The 17,843-nt window shown below is 40.6% G+C and overlaps 1 protein-coding gene across 1 annotated transcript in view; it reads left to right on the top strand.

Annotated features, from left to right (window-relative positions):
* The first annotated feature begins 5,744 nt into the window (after window positions 1-5,744).
* The window catches only part of PCNX1 (pecanex 1), a 130,287-nt gene continuing 118,188 nt past the window's right edge, over window positions 5,745-17,843 (top strand). Inside the window, exon 1 of the mRNA XM_074329172.1 lies at window positions 5,745-6,272. Coding sequence (XP_074185273.1) covers window positions 6,120-6,272 — 153 coding nt within the window. The 5' untranslated portion in view covers window positions 5,745-6,119. The remainder of the gene's footprint in view (window positions 6,273-17,843) is intronic.

The following is a 17,843-nucleotide window of genomic DNA, read 5'->3' as shown; positions in this document are numbered from 1 at the left end:
AACGAAATGCAGTGAGTCTGCAACATTGAATTTTCCAGGATTCTTCACTTCTGCTTGGATTTCTTGACTTGGGGCTAGGACCAATTTAGAAAGGAGCAAACTCTGGATTGAAACACAGGTCTTACCTGATTCCATGCCCCATGATCTTTCCACTAGGAAACACTCCTTCCCACCAAGGAATGTACTTGGCGCCCCTGGCTAGAAGAGCCAGACATCCAACTTCCAGAGGTGACAAATGTCTCATCTCTGCATAACTCCAGGCAGGTCTTCCAGATGACAGTGGTAACTACTAATTGGCTGAGCTCTTCTGAAAATCACCCAGCTACATCCGTTGGCCTAATAGGTCCTGCTGGAATTATGTTACCCTGGCTGAAAAAGAAAGGTAAATAAGCTCTTTAATATGGTATAGCTAAACACATTGGATATCTAACTGACATAGTAGAATCCTGTAATGTCTAAAATGAGAAATAAGGCGTGTGTATATTGTTTCTAATTCAGGGATCCCCTAATTTGGGGAGATTTGCAATATCCGATATACTTCCTCTTTCCTTTTATTGCCCTGCCCCAAGAGTATTGTGTGTGAGTTTACGTACAGTGTATTGAGATATAACTTCAGGATGACACAAAACCATAGCAAGAATTATAGAACTTATTAGTGTCAATTAAAACATTTTCTAAAGTACTCATCATATGGAATTGACATTTAAAAAAAACAGAGTAGATTGAGTTGAGGTTTCTAAGAAGGATGAGCTCCTCTTATTTTACTTATTTAGTTCCATATTCAGATATTGGTATCTTGTAATGATCTAAGATTTGGGAAGGCCCCCTCTCCCCTTTTGACGTTTATCGTCCTGATGTGATAAAAGTGGTATACAGTGAATGACTAAAAAGAGAGTCAGGGAAGAATTTTAGGGCATTTTCCTTCCAAGTTATCTTTACCTTTTTTCCCATATTTTCCCCTGTACCTTGAATTGACCTTCTAAGCTGGTAAAATCCTTTAGCATGTTGAAGCGCTACCAGATGAAACTGAAATAGATTAAAATCTTTCATTGACAAGTCATTGTTTTCTGTATTGCTTTATTTATTCAACTTACGTTGACTGAGGGTCAGTTGACCTGAACAGCTTTCTGTTAGGCATCGTGCAAACAGGCTGAGAAGTGCCTTGTCCTCAAGGAATGTACAGTTTAGTTGGAGGGATATAAAGTAGTACACGTTTAAGTGCTAAATAAATGGAACATATGAGTGCTCTAGGCTATTCAAAACATAGATGTGTGGGTTTGAAGTAGTCATATGGATTTTAGGAGGCAAATGGAGGAGTAAGGTTTTCTAGGTAAGGCAAATGGCCTGAGTAAGAGCATAGAGGTGGAAATTAATAAATGGATGAGCTAATAAATAAACATAAATAAACAAATATGCTGATATTCACTAGTACAAAGGGTTCATGCTAGGGAGTGGTGGCAGCTAAGTTAGAGAAAATAGTGATTCAGGTTATGGGGGACCTTGAATGCCTGGCTAAGGAGTCTGCTTTTAGTCCTATTGGCAACAGAAGAGAATTGAAAGCTTCTGAGAAAGGAAGGGGTGTGGGAAAAGTGTATTAGGGAGATTAATTTGTTAGTGGAATGTAGCATAGTTTTGAAGAGATATTGGAGGCAATAGGAGGCTATTTGGTTTGAGTTGATGAGGGCATCCGGGAGGATAGTTGCTCTGGCAATGTAAAAGAAGGATTGAGCAGGGGGGGAAAAAAACCCCCACAAAACTGTAGGAAACCAGACCATGGGGGAGGGTATATGAGATTGCAAGTCTGAACGAGTTGGAAAATGTTGGTTTCACTGGGAGAGATAAGTAAGGATTGGTTTGGGGTGGAGTGGGAGAGACCTGGAAACCTACTACATTAGGTAGATTATAGGCAGGACATGTGGGCTACAATGTCTCAAGTACATCATTCCTGGCACATAAACTGACCAGGGCTCCAGTTTGTATGTCTCTGCTCCAAGGTGGGCTTGGGTGGGTGTTACTAGGTTTGGCTCAGCTTTGTCCTTTTCAGGCAGGAGACAGCATCTGCCTTTCAGGCAGAAGAGAGCATTCCCAGTCCTCAAGGGGCATATAAGCTAGTCACTAAGTATAATTTTAATAGAATTAGCTACTAAAGACAAGCAAATGGCAGGCGATGGTTTGGTAGTATATCATGGCTGCTAACTCTGACATGCTAAGTGTAACATTATTAATGGCTTTTATGTGTGGCTAAGAGGGTTAACACTTAGCAAATTACATTCCTTAGTTTTTGTCCTGCTCTTATAATTTATGGGTATGATAGAGTATGTTAATTTGGGCAAAACATTTAGCCTCTCCATGCCTTGACTTCCTGTTTATAAAATAGGAAGCTTTTGTGGCAGCATTCATAAACATTTTGAAAGCTACAAATAAAAAGCACTGTAGGATTCTCTCTCCTCCCATCCCCACTCCAACTACTGAGTCAGTGTTTTGGAAAGGTCATCATTTCATTGAATTCTTTCAATTGCTAGCTCCCTAAGTCAGTTCATTAGCATTTTTCGAAAATGCTTTTATTAGTCCAGAGCTGAAAGATGTAGTCTAAGTCGCTTTTCGACCTTCTGGGCCTACCCACCCTGCTGACCCCTTTTTATTCAGTGGCTGGTGCCATGCCATTGCCATTTCTAGGTTCTTGGATCCATTCCAGCCCTGTGGAGGGGAATTAACGTTCTGTATGAACATTCTGGGACCTGGACACAAGGCTATCACGATCAGTGTGAAAATTTCAGTGCTAGGTATTAAGTTCCTGCTTTGTTTCTAAGTCTCAGTAAATCCACCAGACATGGACTTCGGATACTTATCTTGTTGCTGTGAGCCCAAGTTCTTGCCCCCAAACCTTGCCCAGTACATCTTATAACTTTGAATTCTATTTGTTTTCATCAGTTCCTCATAGGGAGAAGAATTCAGACCTGGAAGAGAGCATTGAGCTGGGGCCTTGCTATAAGGAATACATTTTCTTAAGCTTGCCATGATTTCCCAATTTTTGTGTGCGCCTCGATTTCCCAAGGTTGTGTCGCAGCTGCCAGTTCACTTACAACAGTCACATTCTCTGTGTTGAACCAGCCGGATGCTGGCTGCCTTCCTGGCTGCTGCTAGTTCCATTCCCTCCAGATACTGTCTTTTGACTGCAAGCTCATCCAACTGGTGGGGTCTGCCTCCGATTCCGTGGATCTATATTTAATTCTAGTCTCCGTTTCTTCCAGTCCACCTCACCCATACTACAGTTAATCCTTTTACAGTAAACTACAGCAGATATTTGCTGGTGTGGAAACTGATGTGGTACTGGACTTTTATCCTTGTTTACATCTTTCTTTGTGTTGGAAAATTTGGGATCAGTTCCAAAACCCTGCTTAGAGAGCTTCCCTGTCTCCTTAAGAAGAAACAAGTGAACACTTGACAATATCTTGTGTCTATGACCAGGCTTCAAAGCAACTATTTTAATTGTAAAATTGTATTATTTAATCTTAATTTTGCTTTTAGACATCCTTATTTAAAAGTATATTTTGGCTAGTATTTGTTCATGTCTCTCAATTTCAAGGTATCTTACTGGAACTTGATGGCTTTGTGGTTATAAGGACACAAAGCAAGGTTGGGGATGGTGTTCTATAGTGTAGTTTCAACCTTTAAGGTACGTTAGAATCTTCCAGAGGGCTTGTTAAAATAGAATGGGGGGGAAAAGGGGGAAGGGGGTGGCGGTTGGATGGCTCAGTTGGTTGGAGCGCGAACTCTTTTTTTTAATTATTGGGGAATATTGGGGAACACTGTGTTTTTCCAGGATGTGAAGTCGTTGTTTTTTCAATCTAGTTGTGGGGGGCACAGCTCAGCTCCAAGTCAAGTTGTTTTCAATCTAGTTGTGGAGGGCGCAGTTCACTGGCCCATGTGGAAATCCAACCGGCAACCTTGTTATTAAGAGCTTGCCCTCTGACCAACTGAGCCATCCGCTGACCCTGAGAGTGGGAACTCTTAACAACAGTGTTGCCAGTTTGATTCCCACATGGGCCAGTGAGCTGCAACTAGATTGAAGACAATGAGTTGCCACTGAGCTGCTGGAGGGGCAGCTGGATGGTTTAGCTGGTTAGTTCTCAACAAGGTTGCCGGTTGGATTCCCATATGGGATGGTGGGCTGCGCCCCCTGCAACTATGATTGAAAACAGCGACTGGACTTGGAGCTGAATTGTGCCCTCCACAACTAGACTGAAGGACAACAACTTGACTTGGAGCTGATGGGCCCTGGAAAAACACACTGTTCCCCAATATTCCCCAATTAGAAAAAAACAATAGAATGCTGGGTCCCATGGATCAAAGTTTCTCTGAGGCAGTGCCTGAGAATTTGCATTTCTAACAAGTTCTCAGGTGATGTTGACACAGCTGGTCCTGGGACTACACTTGGAGAACAACCGGTTGTACATTTAAACTGGCCACAAGTAACCAGAAGCTACTCATTCATCAGTTCAAACTCTTATCTGAATGGATAAGGTAGAGAGAGAGTGCTGAGAAATAGATTTCCAAAGTTCAGTCCACGCTGTTAGGATGACTTGGTGTCAGAGGTCTTCTTGGCAAGTTACTACTTCGAGAATGTGGGCAATCATTTGGTTTCTTTGAGCTTGGGTTTTCTCATTCACAAAATAAGAGTAGCTTCTATGCTGCCCTTCCTGGAATGTTGTGACGGTCAAATGAACTAGGTGTGAAAAAATTTGAACTGTAAAGTGGTATGGCACTGGGAGGTATTGCAATGGAGTTTTTCAATACTCTTCTTAAAATGTCACCAGTTTCTTTTGGCTCTCTTGCTTTTCTTCTCATTATTTATAGCTACTTTAATCCAGGAATATAAAACAGTACTTTTACTGCTATGATAAACTCAAACTAAACTCTTTAAAAAAATGTCATTCAGTGAGATCAGACATGCCTTATAAACATTATACAGAGCCAAGAATGATTCCCAGTCTTTACAGCTGTGAATAGAGAAGTACAAGACCCTATTGTGACTTCGGGTGCAGCACGGTTAATCTTTCATCCCTTGTAGGTAGGCCCATTAATAAAAATAGTTACAAGTTACCGCACAGTTAAAAAATAAAATCACCATGCACAAAAATAAACCTGTCCACTCCATACTGTTACATCTCTTGTAACTTCCATTAATTTCTCTCTTTGGAAGTAAGTCATGCCATACGTGACATGGCTATGGCTGTTTTTCTCACCCAAGGGCCTCCAGCCCACTCCAAGGGCCAACACAGTTTTTACTCAAATTGGGTGCATTTGTGATTTTTCAACAGCGTCAGCCGCTGTACCTTATTCTTCCAGGCCTTCAATGAGTATCTCAATTAGCCTCATTATTCTTGGGTTTTTAATAAATATCATAAAATATCAGCCAGGATACTGACGAGGTTCTAAAGACAAGGTTTCGGAGAGTGCAAGACAGGTTCAGGCATTGATCAATGGATTTGCCAGGTTCACTTGCCAGGAGAAGAATGGGGTTCCCTAGAGCCCCTGAGCGGGATCACAGCCAGCCCCGTCCGCCCGCCCGCGCTTCTTCCGGGCGCCGGCAGGAGGCGCCCGCGAAGACCCAGGCGCCGCGCGCACGCTCGCGAAGCCGGCCCAGGGGGCGGAGGGAGAGGAGGGGAGGAGCTGAAGGGGGCGCGGCTTGCTCCGGGTGCTTCCCGGGCGCCGGGCCTCCTTGTCCGCCGGGCCCAGGGCTGGCGGCTGACGGGGGTCGCGGCGGCGGCGGCGGCGGCGGCGCTGGCGGGCCGCGGGCCGCGGGCGGCGGGCACTAGCTCCTGCTCCGAGTGTTAGTAGACAAGATGGCGGCGGCGCCCTGGAAGCCGGTCTCCTCCTCTTCTCCGCTCTCCTCCGCCCCGCCGCTCGCCGCCTCCTCCTCGGTCTCCTCCTCCTCCTCGTTCGCTGCCTCCTCCTCCTCCTGCTGCAGCAGCCCTAGCGACCGCCGAAGCGCCGGCCCGCTCTCCCGGAGCTCCGGAGGGGGATAGACGGGGCAGCTGCGGGCTCCGGCGACCGCGGCAGAGCTGGGGCCGGGGCGGGGACGGCGGCGGCGGCGGCGGCGGAGGCGCCGGGTGGGGATGGGGTCGCAGACGCTGCAAATCCTCCGGCAGGGGGTGTGGGCCGCGCTCAGCGGGGGCTGGTACTACGACCCGCACCAGGCCACCTTCGTGAACGCGCTGCACCTCTACCTGTGGCTCTTTCTGCTCGGCCTGCCCTTCACCCTCTACATGGTGAGTGTGGGGGCGGGGAGGAGGGTGGCTCCTTCCCCCTTCTGGCTGGCAGGGAAGCGCCGGATTTCTAGAGTCCCGCGGGCGGTCGCGCCTCCCTGGCCCCGGGCCGGGGTTGCGCCTTCTTCCCCTTCCCGGTGCGCATACCCCACTGTCGCGCGCCCCCCGCCGCTCGGAGCCCGCAACCCGGTCCGCTGTCATGCTCCCCTCCCCCACACTCCCCACTCTCCTCTCCTTAGGGTTTCCCCTACTTCAGTGATGACACGAGAAACGAAACAGCAGCAGCCCCCACCTCCTGTCCCCGTGCGCCCAACCCTTGTACTGGGGAACGAGTAGCTTTTTAGGCCCCTTTTTGGGGGGTCCTGAACCGGTAGCCTCTCCAGCTTTTCCACCCGGGTAGGCAAAGCCCTAGGGGGCCTCCCTGCCCTTAGCGTTTTGTGGTAGGCGCCGAGCGTTCTGCTCCGTGGGGGACACCGCATTCCTCCTTGGCACGCGTGCTCATTTGCTCTCGGTTCCTCGGGCGCCGGGCACCCCTGGGCATTCCCTTCACCCGAGGCGGTTCTCGCTCTTCTCCGGGAAGAACCCTCGGTTCACCTCGCTTCTAATCCGCGTGCGGAGCCTTCGGAGTCGAGGGAGAATGTGTGCCGCTCAGTTTCGAATGCGTTTGTGGGTCGTCCGGGCTCTTATTCACTAATATAGGTGATGGTTGAAAACCTGGCTTTTAACCTTTTTGCCCCTAAAAATTGTTGATTTTGCTACCACTGGTTCTTCTCAGTTCAGCTCCGTAGCGAGTGGCTATTGTGTTTCCAGGCCAGCTTTGGGGGGAGGAAGCGGGGGAGATACGGGGAATCTGGCTGGCATTTCAGCAGATTTGTTTGGGTTGGTTCAAGGCCTTTAATGATTGGCAAAAGGAAAGTACTGTACTGCCTGTTGCTGAATTCAGTACGATCAGTTTCTCCTAATTATCAAGGTTCTTAAGCTGTATTTGAACTGAAAGTTGTAAGTGCCTTTTTTTTTATAACACGTTAGGTTAGGGTGGGGCATTAGGGAAACTAATATGGAAGAGAAATGATACTTAAGCTTCCATTAAGTTTTTGTAAGTAACAGGAAGATTGGGAAGGATGGTGACTTTATTTTAGGAGAATTCCTTTGAATTCGTTTCTGTTAACTTTGTGGTTCTTCATAGAGCTAATAGTAAATGTGCTGGTTTAGAAAATCTCGGAATAGGACTGTAATAATGCTAAAGGTGAGGACACCCAAGTCTTTCCTGAGTGAAACTCAATTTCACTCACGGGCAGGAAAAGTGCTTGTTTAGGGGAAGATGAGCCAAATTTCACTTTCTCAAACAGATTTTAATTGTTTGAAATTGTTTTGAAGGGACTTACTGCTTGAGGTAAAAATACCATTTTTAGAAAGTGCTGATGACTTTTTTATTTTAGGGAACCTGTTCAATCTTGACCCATTCTGAAAATTTATCACAAAGTATTATAATTTTCAATTAATTCTGGCCTAGGGAGTTCTATTTGCATTTCGGTACCTTCCAGGAATATGACATCATTAATGAACAGGTTAATTACTTTGGGTGTAAGAATCCTCAGGCTGTCACAGGGCTTTCATAGCAGGTTTCTCTCATATCCAGGAGAATTGTAAATTTCAAACTGAAACTGGTTCTTGAGATGTAAGGATTAGTTGGTGTGTCCTAGCGTAAGGTTTCCATGTTAGCACGTGAACTGTGCTCCTCCCTGGCTAAGCCTCTTTGTGTATTTAACAAACATTGCTAAAGAAAATTTAGAGCAAATAGAAAGCAATACGCTAGTTTACTGCTTCATTTTGGAAGTTTATTCAGTTAAATTTAATTCACAAATAAATATTTGAGTGTCTACTAGTATGTACTGGGCAATTTGACGGGTTCTGGGAAAATAAAATTGTTTCTCTTGTCTCAGTTTATGCCAACTCTTCTTAAACCTTTAAACGCTCTTCTTGATTCTTTCTCTCTCTTAACATCCAGTTCATCAACAAATATTGTGGGTTCTGTCTTCAAAACCTGACTAGAATCTAGCTAATCATCATCACTCCCTTGATTCAAGCCACCATTATGTCTCCTCTGGATTATTGCAGTGTTCTAAGGAGGCTCACTGTTTCCATTCTTTATTCTCTGTTCTCCACGCAGAGAAGTCTGAATGATTCTTTAAAACAAATCAGATAACGGCACTCTTCTGCTCTCAGAGCCTGCCCTCCCCTGTGTGTCCCCGCCCCCAACACATACATTTGCCTTCTTAGAATTTTTCCCACACACAGCTATGTTCCTGCCTCCTGGCATTTACACTTGCTCTTTCCCCTCTGTCTGGATGACCTCTTCCCTCCAGATGTGTGTGTGACCTGCTCCACTTATTTCAGCTTCCAGTTATATGGGAAGCTTTCCCTGATAATCTATGTAAAATACCAATTTACAAGCTCCTACAATACTTCCTAGCTCTCCTACCCTCCTTTAAGAGCTCTTATCACTAGTTGATATGTATTTATTTAACTTGATGTCTCATTAGAATATAAGCTCTAAGAGGTCAGAGACTTATTTTGTTTACTACTGTATTGTCAAGACCTAGATCAGTGCCAAGCACATAGTAAGTACTCAGTAGTGAATGATTAGAAATGAATATGTCACAGCTTTTGCCTCCAAGGAACTTAAAGTCTAGCTTGGGGATAACGAACAATGACAAGCATTAGACCTGCTGTGAAAAGGCTAAGTACAGACTGACGCTGAGCTTAAAGTCTGGGGATGATCTTAGTCGAGGGGCCAGTCAGCGAAGAGGATTTGTAAACATTTTAGGAAACACTCTGGTACTACAGTGTTGAGGTAGATAGTTTCAAGTACACATTTGAAGCAAAACCCAACATTCCATGTTAAAATCTCAGGCAGTTATAGATTATTATTTGTATGCTCTTCCAATAATTAACAGATAATGATAACTGTTAAGTATGTATATAGGTTCTTTATCCCAAACTCTGTGTCTTCATTTTACTGATGAAGATACCTGAAGTTTAGCCATCAGTGACTTGTTTTGTGATCTTAGGCAGATAATGAGTTGGGATTTGATTTACACAGGGCTTTTAAAGCCTCTGTACAGGCAGCCTTTTGTTTTGTTTGTTTTAAGACCCAAAGTCTGTGACGAGGTAGTAAATTGAGTTAGAGTCTTAGGACTTTTTTTTTAAACATCTGTTTATTTTGTTTGGGTAAATGCAGTCCATGCTTTTTTTGTTTTTAAAAACTTTTTGTACAGATTTGACATATAATATTTTGTGAATTTAAGGTATACAACTTGTTACTTTGACACATTTATATATTGTAAATGATTGCTGCTGTAGTGATATTTACCACATTACATAATTATAGTATAGTATTGTATGCATTTATTATACTGTGCATGAGTTCTCTGGTTTACTACTTGTTGCAGGATTGTACTCTTAAACAACATCAATCTTACCCCACCTCCCCTCCCCTGGTAACCACCACTTGCTCTCTGTTTTTTTTTTAATGGGTTTGACTGTTTTAGATTCCACATATAAGTGATATCGGACAGTACTTGTCTTTCTCTGTTTGACTTCTCTCACTTAGCATAATGTGCTCAGGTCTTAGGACTTTTTGTGTAGGAGTCAAGCATTTTTGCTATTAGTAGCTTTTGTGGATACTTTGAAAGGTAGAATTCATAGTTTCTGCAGTTATAAACTCTAAAGTAGTGAAAATGAAGAAGTAATTTTTTCCTCTCACTTTCATTGTCCTTTCTGTTTCCCTTAAGGCACTCAGCTCATTTTATCTTATAATTATTTTTGTACATGACATGTCACAGGTGGTGAGCTTTGTGGGTTTGAGCTTTGTGGCATTTTGTGTACTGGAAAGTAGAGTGGAGTTGGTGTTTTCTTGATTTCTGTGTCTTGGCTCTGTTATTGATTGTGTGTCCTTTGGGTAAGACTTTCCACCTTCTGAACCTTGATTTACTAATTTGTGAGCTATTTCATGGGTAGTGTGCAAGGAAATATTTATGAAATAGAAGAAATTATTCACCTTCAGAGTGACCTTCAGTAAATGTCATTTGAAGAATGACTAATTAAAATAGTGTTTCCTCTATAATGTTCTGTGACTAGAGGAAATTAGATAGTAAGTCAAATCATTATCTTAGCATATTGTTCAACATTGTTTTCTTCTATAAAGAGTTATATCCCCAGGTGATGAACTGTAACATGAAAATCTCTTTCCATAAGTGGTTCTCGGACTCCAGTTGACCTGAATCCTTGAACATATTAAAAAATGCACTTGTGCGTGTCCATTCTGATGTAAAAGATCTGGAGTGTGGACCATTACTCTGTGTTTTAGAAACATCCAGTTTAGGTTAAAGAACTTGCTCAATACATCCCTAATTCCCAGCTCCCGACTTAATAGCCAGGCCTACTCAGCACCTCCTGGTGACCGTATTGTAGGCATTTCAGTGGTAACATGTCTAACACTGCTCTTGATTCCTCAGTAAACCCACCATCCCACCACCACAAAGTCTTACTTTGTCTTTATCATCTTAGTTAATGGCACCATCTCTTACCTAGTTGCTCATGCCATCCGCTCCACCCTTGCCTTATGAGCAAATCTTATCAATTCTACTGTCAGAACACCTCAGACCTCTTTCCACTTCCTGGTCCACAACAATTTTTTTTTGTCTGCACTACTACCTTAGTGTCTATTCTTGCCGTTTTCCAACTATTTCTCCACACAGTAAAGGACACCAGTCTCTTCATGTCATTCCCCTCCCCTTTGCTATCCTTCAATGATTATCTTTTGCATTTATAATAAAATCTAACATCCTTACCAAGGCCTCATCAAAACCAATTCTGCGTTTGTCTGCAGTTGGGGCATTTTCCCCTCTGTGCTGTAGCTGTACTGGCCTCCTTTCTGTTACTTTAACCTCCTGAGCTTGTTCCTCCTGCTGGGCTTTTGTATGTGCTGTCTTCTGAAAGGATACTTTTCCTACTGGCGCTTTCCAGGGCTGGCTGCTGCTTGGTCTTTAGGACTGGACTTGAATGTCATCCCCTTAAAGAGGCCTGATCTGATAACCATAAACAGGTTCTCACTCTCTTTTTTACCATCATTCCATCCTGTATCTTTTCTTCCACAGTGCTTATCACAAACATATTTACACCTCTTTTTGTTTACTTATATGCTGTCTCTAACATTCCCTCCCTCCAATATCTTGTAAGTTCCATGATGGCATGAGCTATGTTGGATTTATTTGGCACTGTATATCCAGTGTCTGTACTGTGTTTGGCTTATATTAGGTTCTGGATAAACATTTGTTGAATGAATTTTGTATTATGTACATGAATCTTTTTTAGACTTAGCAACTTAACTGATACAGAATAGTTGAGGGTGGAAGGAGTACTGCGATAGCCTGTTAGATTAAATATCAGTGTGCAAGACATAAATCAAATACAGAATTATTGAAAAATCAAATATATAACGACTCTTGAAAAAACCCTTAAGTCAAAGTGTAGCATATGAGGTATAATAAAAAAATGCGGTGAATGCTGCCGCTGAGTGCCCTCCAACAGAGAAAGGCAGGATCTTCAACACACGAAGTGGCGCGTGAAACCTTAGTAACAGTGGGTGACAAGTTTCAACTTGTTTGGTGCAGTCAGTCAGGTGTGAGCTACGGTTGAGAGAAGGTGTGTTTTAAAGTGTGCTGTAAATCATCCTCCATCGTGACAGCACTCTGTGTCACACATGGCTCTGGTACAGCAATTTCTGTAAAATAAAAACATTACGGTGTGTCCTCATCCACCTTCTTCACTGATCTGGCACCGTGCGACTTCTGGCTCTTCCCCGAAGTCATAATGATTCACGACATCGAGGCAGCCATGGCAGCACAACTAAAGACACTCACAAAAGAGGACTTCCAGAACTGCTTCAGAAAGTGACAAGAACCGTGGGGTACATGTATTTGAAGTGAGGGAGAGTATTTTGAGGGGATTAATGGCAATGTATCTTTTACTATAACATTTTTAAAAATCTAAACATTCATCATATTTTTTGATCACACCTCGTATATACATACACATATATACACATGATATATACAGTAATAAATACCTTGTAAATCTTTGGAAAGATTGTACTCAGAAACTAAATCATTCATATAAAAGTTATTTCCTTTTTTTCCCCTGGTTATCTTATTGTTATGTTCTGTAGCTGATCTTTATCATCTATAGAATGATAAATCCTTTATTAGTGAGCATTTCTCTGAGTGCCTCAAGTCATTTTCTTTTAAAATATTTAAAAATATTTTTAAGATCAGTGTAAACAAGATCAAGCTCTGATGACTAAAACTGAAGTTTATGTATTTCCTAAAAAGTTTTGAGTTAGGAAAGTTATATTATAAATTAGCAATAAAAACAAGATTATTTACTATTAGAGTATTTTCTGTGTCCTTTAGGAATGGTTTAAAGAAAGAGTGGATGGTTTCTTTTGACCTATATTTTGTGCCTTTTCTTACCGTATTTTCGATATTTAGTATTGAGATGAATGTAATTATTTCCATAATTGGCTATGGGATAGATACAGTTCTTATCTCTGTTATGTCACATTTAATAAGTTAAAGGTATGTTATCCATAGACGGTTTACAAATGCAGTTTCCAAAAAAGCAGCCATATTTATCAGCGTGTAGAAAAACTTGTGATTTACAAATGTTTTAGTACCTTGTGGTTAAAAATGGAATGTTTCGTGCCATTTGAGAAATTACTCCAAGTTGTAAAATCTTGGCAATTGAAAAATTAGGAAAGTTTCTATTTCTTTTCTAGTTTTTGAATACCCTGTTTCCCCAAAATTAAGACCTAGCCAGACAATCAGCTCTAATACGTCTTTTGGAGCAAAAATTAATATAAGACCCAGTCTTATATAAGACCCGGTATTATATTATATTATATTACATTACATTATATATTATATTATATTGTATTATAATATGATATATAAGACCCAGTCTTATACTATAGTAAAATAAGACAGGGTCTTGTATTAATTTTTGCTCAAAATAGACGCATTAGAGTTGATTGTCCGGCTAGGTCTTATTTTTGGGAAAACACGGTACATAGATTTAGCTAGTAGTTTTCTTTCTCTAGCTGACTTTACTGAAAGTAATGTTTTTCCAACATTTTATTATGAGAATTTTCAGACCTATAGAAAAGTTGAAAGACTTGTACCTACCACCTGGATTCTGCAATTTTTATTCATTGCATGTCTTTGTCTCTGCATCCCCCTATCAATACCTTTTGTGTAGAGGGATGCATGTGAAATAAGTTGCAGACATCAGCACAGATCATCCCCAAATACTTCAGCATGCATACCATTAGCTAGAGTTCTAAAAGGCACCAATCCTAAGCGCATCATTGGCTGAATTTTGGGTTTCGATACATGAATACGCCTGCGTAGTGTAAACTCATCATGTTGTAGAACATTAGCATCACCCCAGAAAGTTCCTGCTCACGCTTCTCAGTCAGTCCTCTTACCCTTGTTCTGGTTTTTTTCCCACCATTGATTAGTTTATCCTGTTCCAGAACGTCATATGCATGGAATCATGTAGCGTGTACTTGTGTAAGTCTTTTTTACTTAGCATAGTGTTTTTGAGATTCATCCACGTTGTGTATCTTAGTAGCTTGTTCCTTTTTATTGCAGAGTAATATTCCTTTGTATGAGTATACTACAGTTTGTTCAACTTTATCCATTCTGTAGGTAAGGACCTCTTTCCAGATTTTGGCTATTATGTAAAAGGAGTCACCCCAGCCTGAGGGTGTGTCTTATCAGAATCTAAGAGAAATTGGAAAACTTAATTGAATATCAGAAATGTTTTATCTTGTCAAATAAAACCATGTTTTAATTAAACTAAATTAATGATAATAGCATACTTTATCCTTTCATTTAAATTTTAGAAGTCTTTAATACTGTACTTTTATTTACTCAGCATTTAGAGTTTTGTCTATTTTGTCAACACAGTAGAACCTTTTTGTTCAAATATATGTATGCTACATTAGAAATCATAGATAAGTAAAAAGAAAATGAAAACCACCTGCAATCCTATTCACTCTGTCTATTGAACATTTAAGTAATCAAAATGTATTTGGAGCTTATAAATACATATTATGTCTCTTTCTTACAAAAATGGGCTCGTAAAATTTGTACTGTTTGGAAGCCTCCTAGTTTTGCTTGACTATAAATTGGGAATGTTTTTGGGTGTTTAAAGTAACAATTTTAATAATTCTGTAGTAGATCACAGATGTGTTACAGTATAGCTAATCATTTTCCTGTTGTTGGTTATGTAGGTTGTAGTTTTTAGCTATTTAGAAAACACTAGGGTGAATATTCTTGTAAATCTTTGTGTCAGTCCTTTGTATAAATTCCTAGAAGTAGACTTGTTGGATTAAAGGATATGCATATTTTTCTTAGAGAAAGAATCATTCATTTTACAAACATTGAGTGAATCTTTATGATAAGAGAGAATATGGATGAGTGAATGAGAAATTGATAGTTAATAATATGAGGGTCCTCTGAAGGCAAAATAGGTTTGTGGTCCAGGGAGCACAGGTAGTAAGGGATCCTTCTCAGAAGAGGAAGGAAGGAGGTAAGGATGAATGCTTAGGGAAGAAGGGATAAACAGGTGGGGGTGAAAGTTGAGGTATAGCTTTTATGATTTATGTAATTAATATCCTTGAAGTGCAGAGTGAGAGTGTTCACTTGGTAGTGAAGGGTGGAGGTGAGGAGGATTTCCAGAAGGTGAAATGCGAACCTTATTTTTGGAGAGTGGAAAAGTGCACTGACTAGCAAGAGATGGTAGGATTGCTGGGCAATTGGAAGGATGCCGTTGAGGTTGGAGAACATGAGTTTAGTGTGTTGAAGAGGAACGTTCAGGAGAGCAATTTGGGGTAAAATATACTTGGAAGTTATGAGCTTTATAGAGGATAATCCAAGCTATAGAGTAGATAAGATTTGGGGAAAAGTATAATTCATTAAAAAGAAAATGGACCCGGCAGAACTCCAAGGCTCAACAGCAATTCAGAATCAGCAAAGGAGACAAGAAACGTAAGAAGAAAATTAAGAGAGGTACCTCTTACAGAAGCTAAGGTTAGAGAATATTTTGAAAAGAAGAAAATGGTTGAAAATGCCAAATTGCCCTCCTGAAAGGTAGTGCTAATTTAAATTTTCATCAACAGTTTTCAGAGTACTTGTCTTCCCACCTTTATTCAACACATTACAAAACACGGTGTTAGTGTTGTAAGTTTCATATTCAGTGGAATGTTGAGTAAAATCATTTTAGTAATATTCTGTTTATGATATAATAGGCAGCATTTTCCGTAAAGTACTTTCTGATTCAAATTTAGTTACTGCACTAACATAGCGCATAATTTTTATCTGATTTTTTTCTGTGTTCTGTACTCAGATAATTTTCACAGCAGGCAACTGATAAATAAGCAGAAATGTTTCTTTGAGAGGAAATTGATTACTTTTTTCTGATGTTTAATCTGAGTTAAATCAAATGATTTTCCTCTGTCTCTGCATAGCTGGGGAGAATGGAGAATTACTTTGTACCTCGGACACCTAGAAATAGTAACACTAAAATAGCATAGACTAGTGGTATGGAAAAGGGCAGATTACAACATTCTGTGGATTTTACTACTGTTCAGTTCTTTAGCATAAAGATGAATTTTTACCCAATTTCAGTGAAATAAGTAGCTACTGATTCAGATTCTTCTGGTTCCTCTGCCTGTCCCCCCAAAAGTTGGTTAAATGCTTTCTTGGTAGAATAGTAAAACAGATTTTGCTTCCTTTATTATTAGAACTGGAGGGGTTGCATCTTTTATAACTTGCACTGTTGGTGCTCGTCTCTGTTGCTTTGTGTTATGATAAGAAAGAAAAGAAAACCTAGGGATTTGCAAGCCATTTCCTTTTGAGGTTTTAATGGAAAAAAAAAAAAAAGTTCTATTCTCTAGTGCTTTGTACAAACCAAATAGAACCCTGAATGCCAACTGCCCTAAGAATAGGAAGGAAGATTAGTCACAAATTTGAGAAGCTTGAATCATGTATCTGGCTGTTTTACTTTTGCTATCATTCCTCACTCCCTGAGTGTTGTCTAGACATAAACTAAACAGATTGAGCCACCATTGTTAACGTCTTTAAAACTTTATATTTTGAAATAATTTTAGATTTACAGAAAAGTTGCATAAGTAGTATAGAGAGTTCTTGTCCTTTACCCAGCCTCCTCTAGTATTAAAATCTTACATAACCATGGAGCATTTATCAAAATTATGAAACTAACATTGATGTAGTACTATTAATGAACTATAGATTTTATTTGGATTTCACCACTTTTTCCATTAACGTTCCTCCTTTTCTGTTTCAGGATCCAATCCAGGATAAATTGAATTTAGTATCATCATCTTTAATATGGTTATCTTACTGTTTCCTTTACCTTGCTGGAATTCTATTCTTTAAGGAATTTTACGATTTATAACAATTTATCAAACTGTATTATAAGAAAAACTAGTAAAGGGTTTTATGTCTGTGATAGATTCATTTTAGGTGGACAAAAGTGGAGAGTATTCTGAATTATTATTTTTAAAAAAATTTTATTGGGGAATATTGGGGAACAGTGTGTTTCTCCAGGGCCCATCAGCTCCAAGTCGTTGTCCTTCAGTCTAGCTGTGGAGGGCGCAGCTCAGCTCCACGTCCAGTTGGCCACCCCTCCGGAAGCTCATTGTCTTGTCTAGTCTTGGAGGGTGCAGCTCACTGGCCCATGTGGGAATCGAACTGGCAACCCTGTTGTTCAGAGCTCGCACTCTAACCAACTGAGCCATCCAGTCGCCCCTCTGAATTTTTAAGTCATGCGTTGACCATTAACCGATGTTAGGCTATTTTAAAATGGATGTGTTTTACATATGAAGAATTGTGTGACATGAAATGATTCTAAATATGAAAAGACTTTACACCTCACTCATGCAGAATGGACACCAGTTTCCTAGCTTCCAGTATAATGCTGCTTTTTTCTAATTTATAAATTGGAGGCAATGAGACAAATACACAGCCATATTTCAGGGAAGAATATGACTAAGTGCTCAGGAATTGGAAGGTGCATCCAGTTATTTCCTAGAAGGATTTATGCAGAAGATACTTCATACATACACAACATTTGCTGTATGCTGGGCACTGTGGTAGGCCTTACGGTGGGGACTTCCGTGATGTTTGTTCTGGAACAGCATTCCCCGTAATCTTCCAATCAGGCAAATGAGTCTTTGTTCAGGGAAAAGATTGTTTATTACAAGAATATATGTTCTTGGATGTAGTGGTTTGCTCTGCTATCAAGGATCTTATTGTAATATACCCAATAAGTTAAGGCTTTCTCAGTGAATGATTTTTTTAATTTCTCAGAATATTATTTATGTCCATAATATTAGTGTTCCTAGTCAGTAATTGGAATGGTTAAGAGAAAGGATAAAGAACAAACAGTTAAGAAAACCCCAATAAAGCGATTATTACTTGCACTAAA

The sequence above is a fragment of the Rhinolophus sinicus genome, linkage group LG03, assembly GCF_036562045.2.
Source record: "Rhinolophus sinicus isolate RSC01 linkage group LG03, ASM3656204v1, whole genome shotgun sequence".
NCBI classification, from domain to species: Eukaryota; Metazoa; Chordata; class Mammalia; order Chiroptera; family Rhinolophidae; genus Rhinolophus; species Rhinolophus sinicus.
This window is presented reverse-complemented; position numbering and strand designations above follow the sequence as displayed.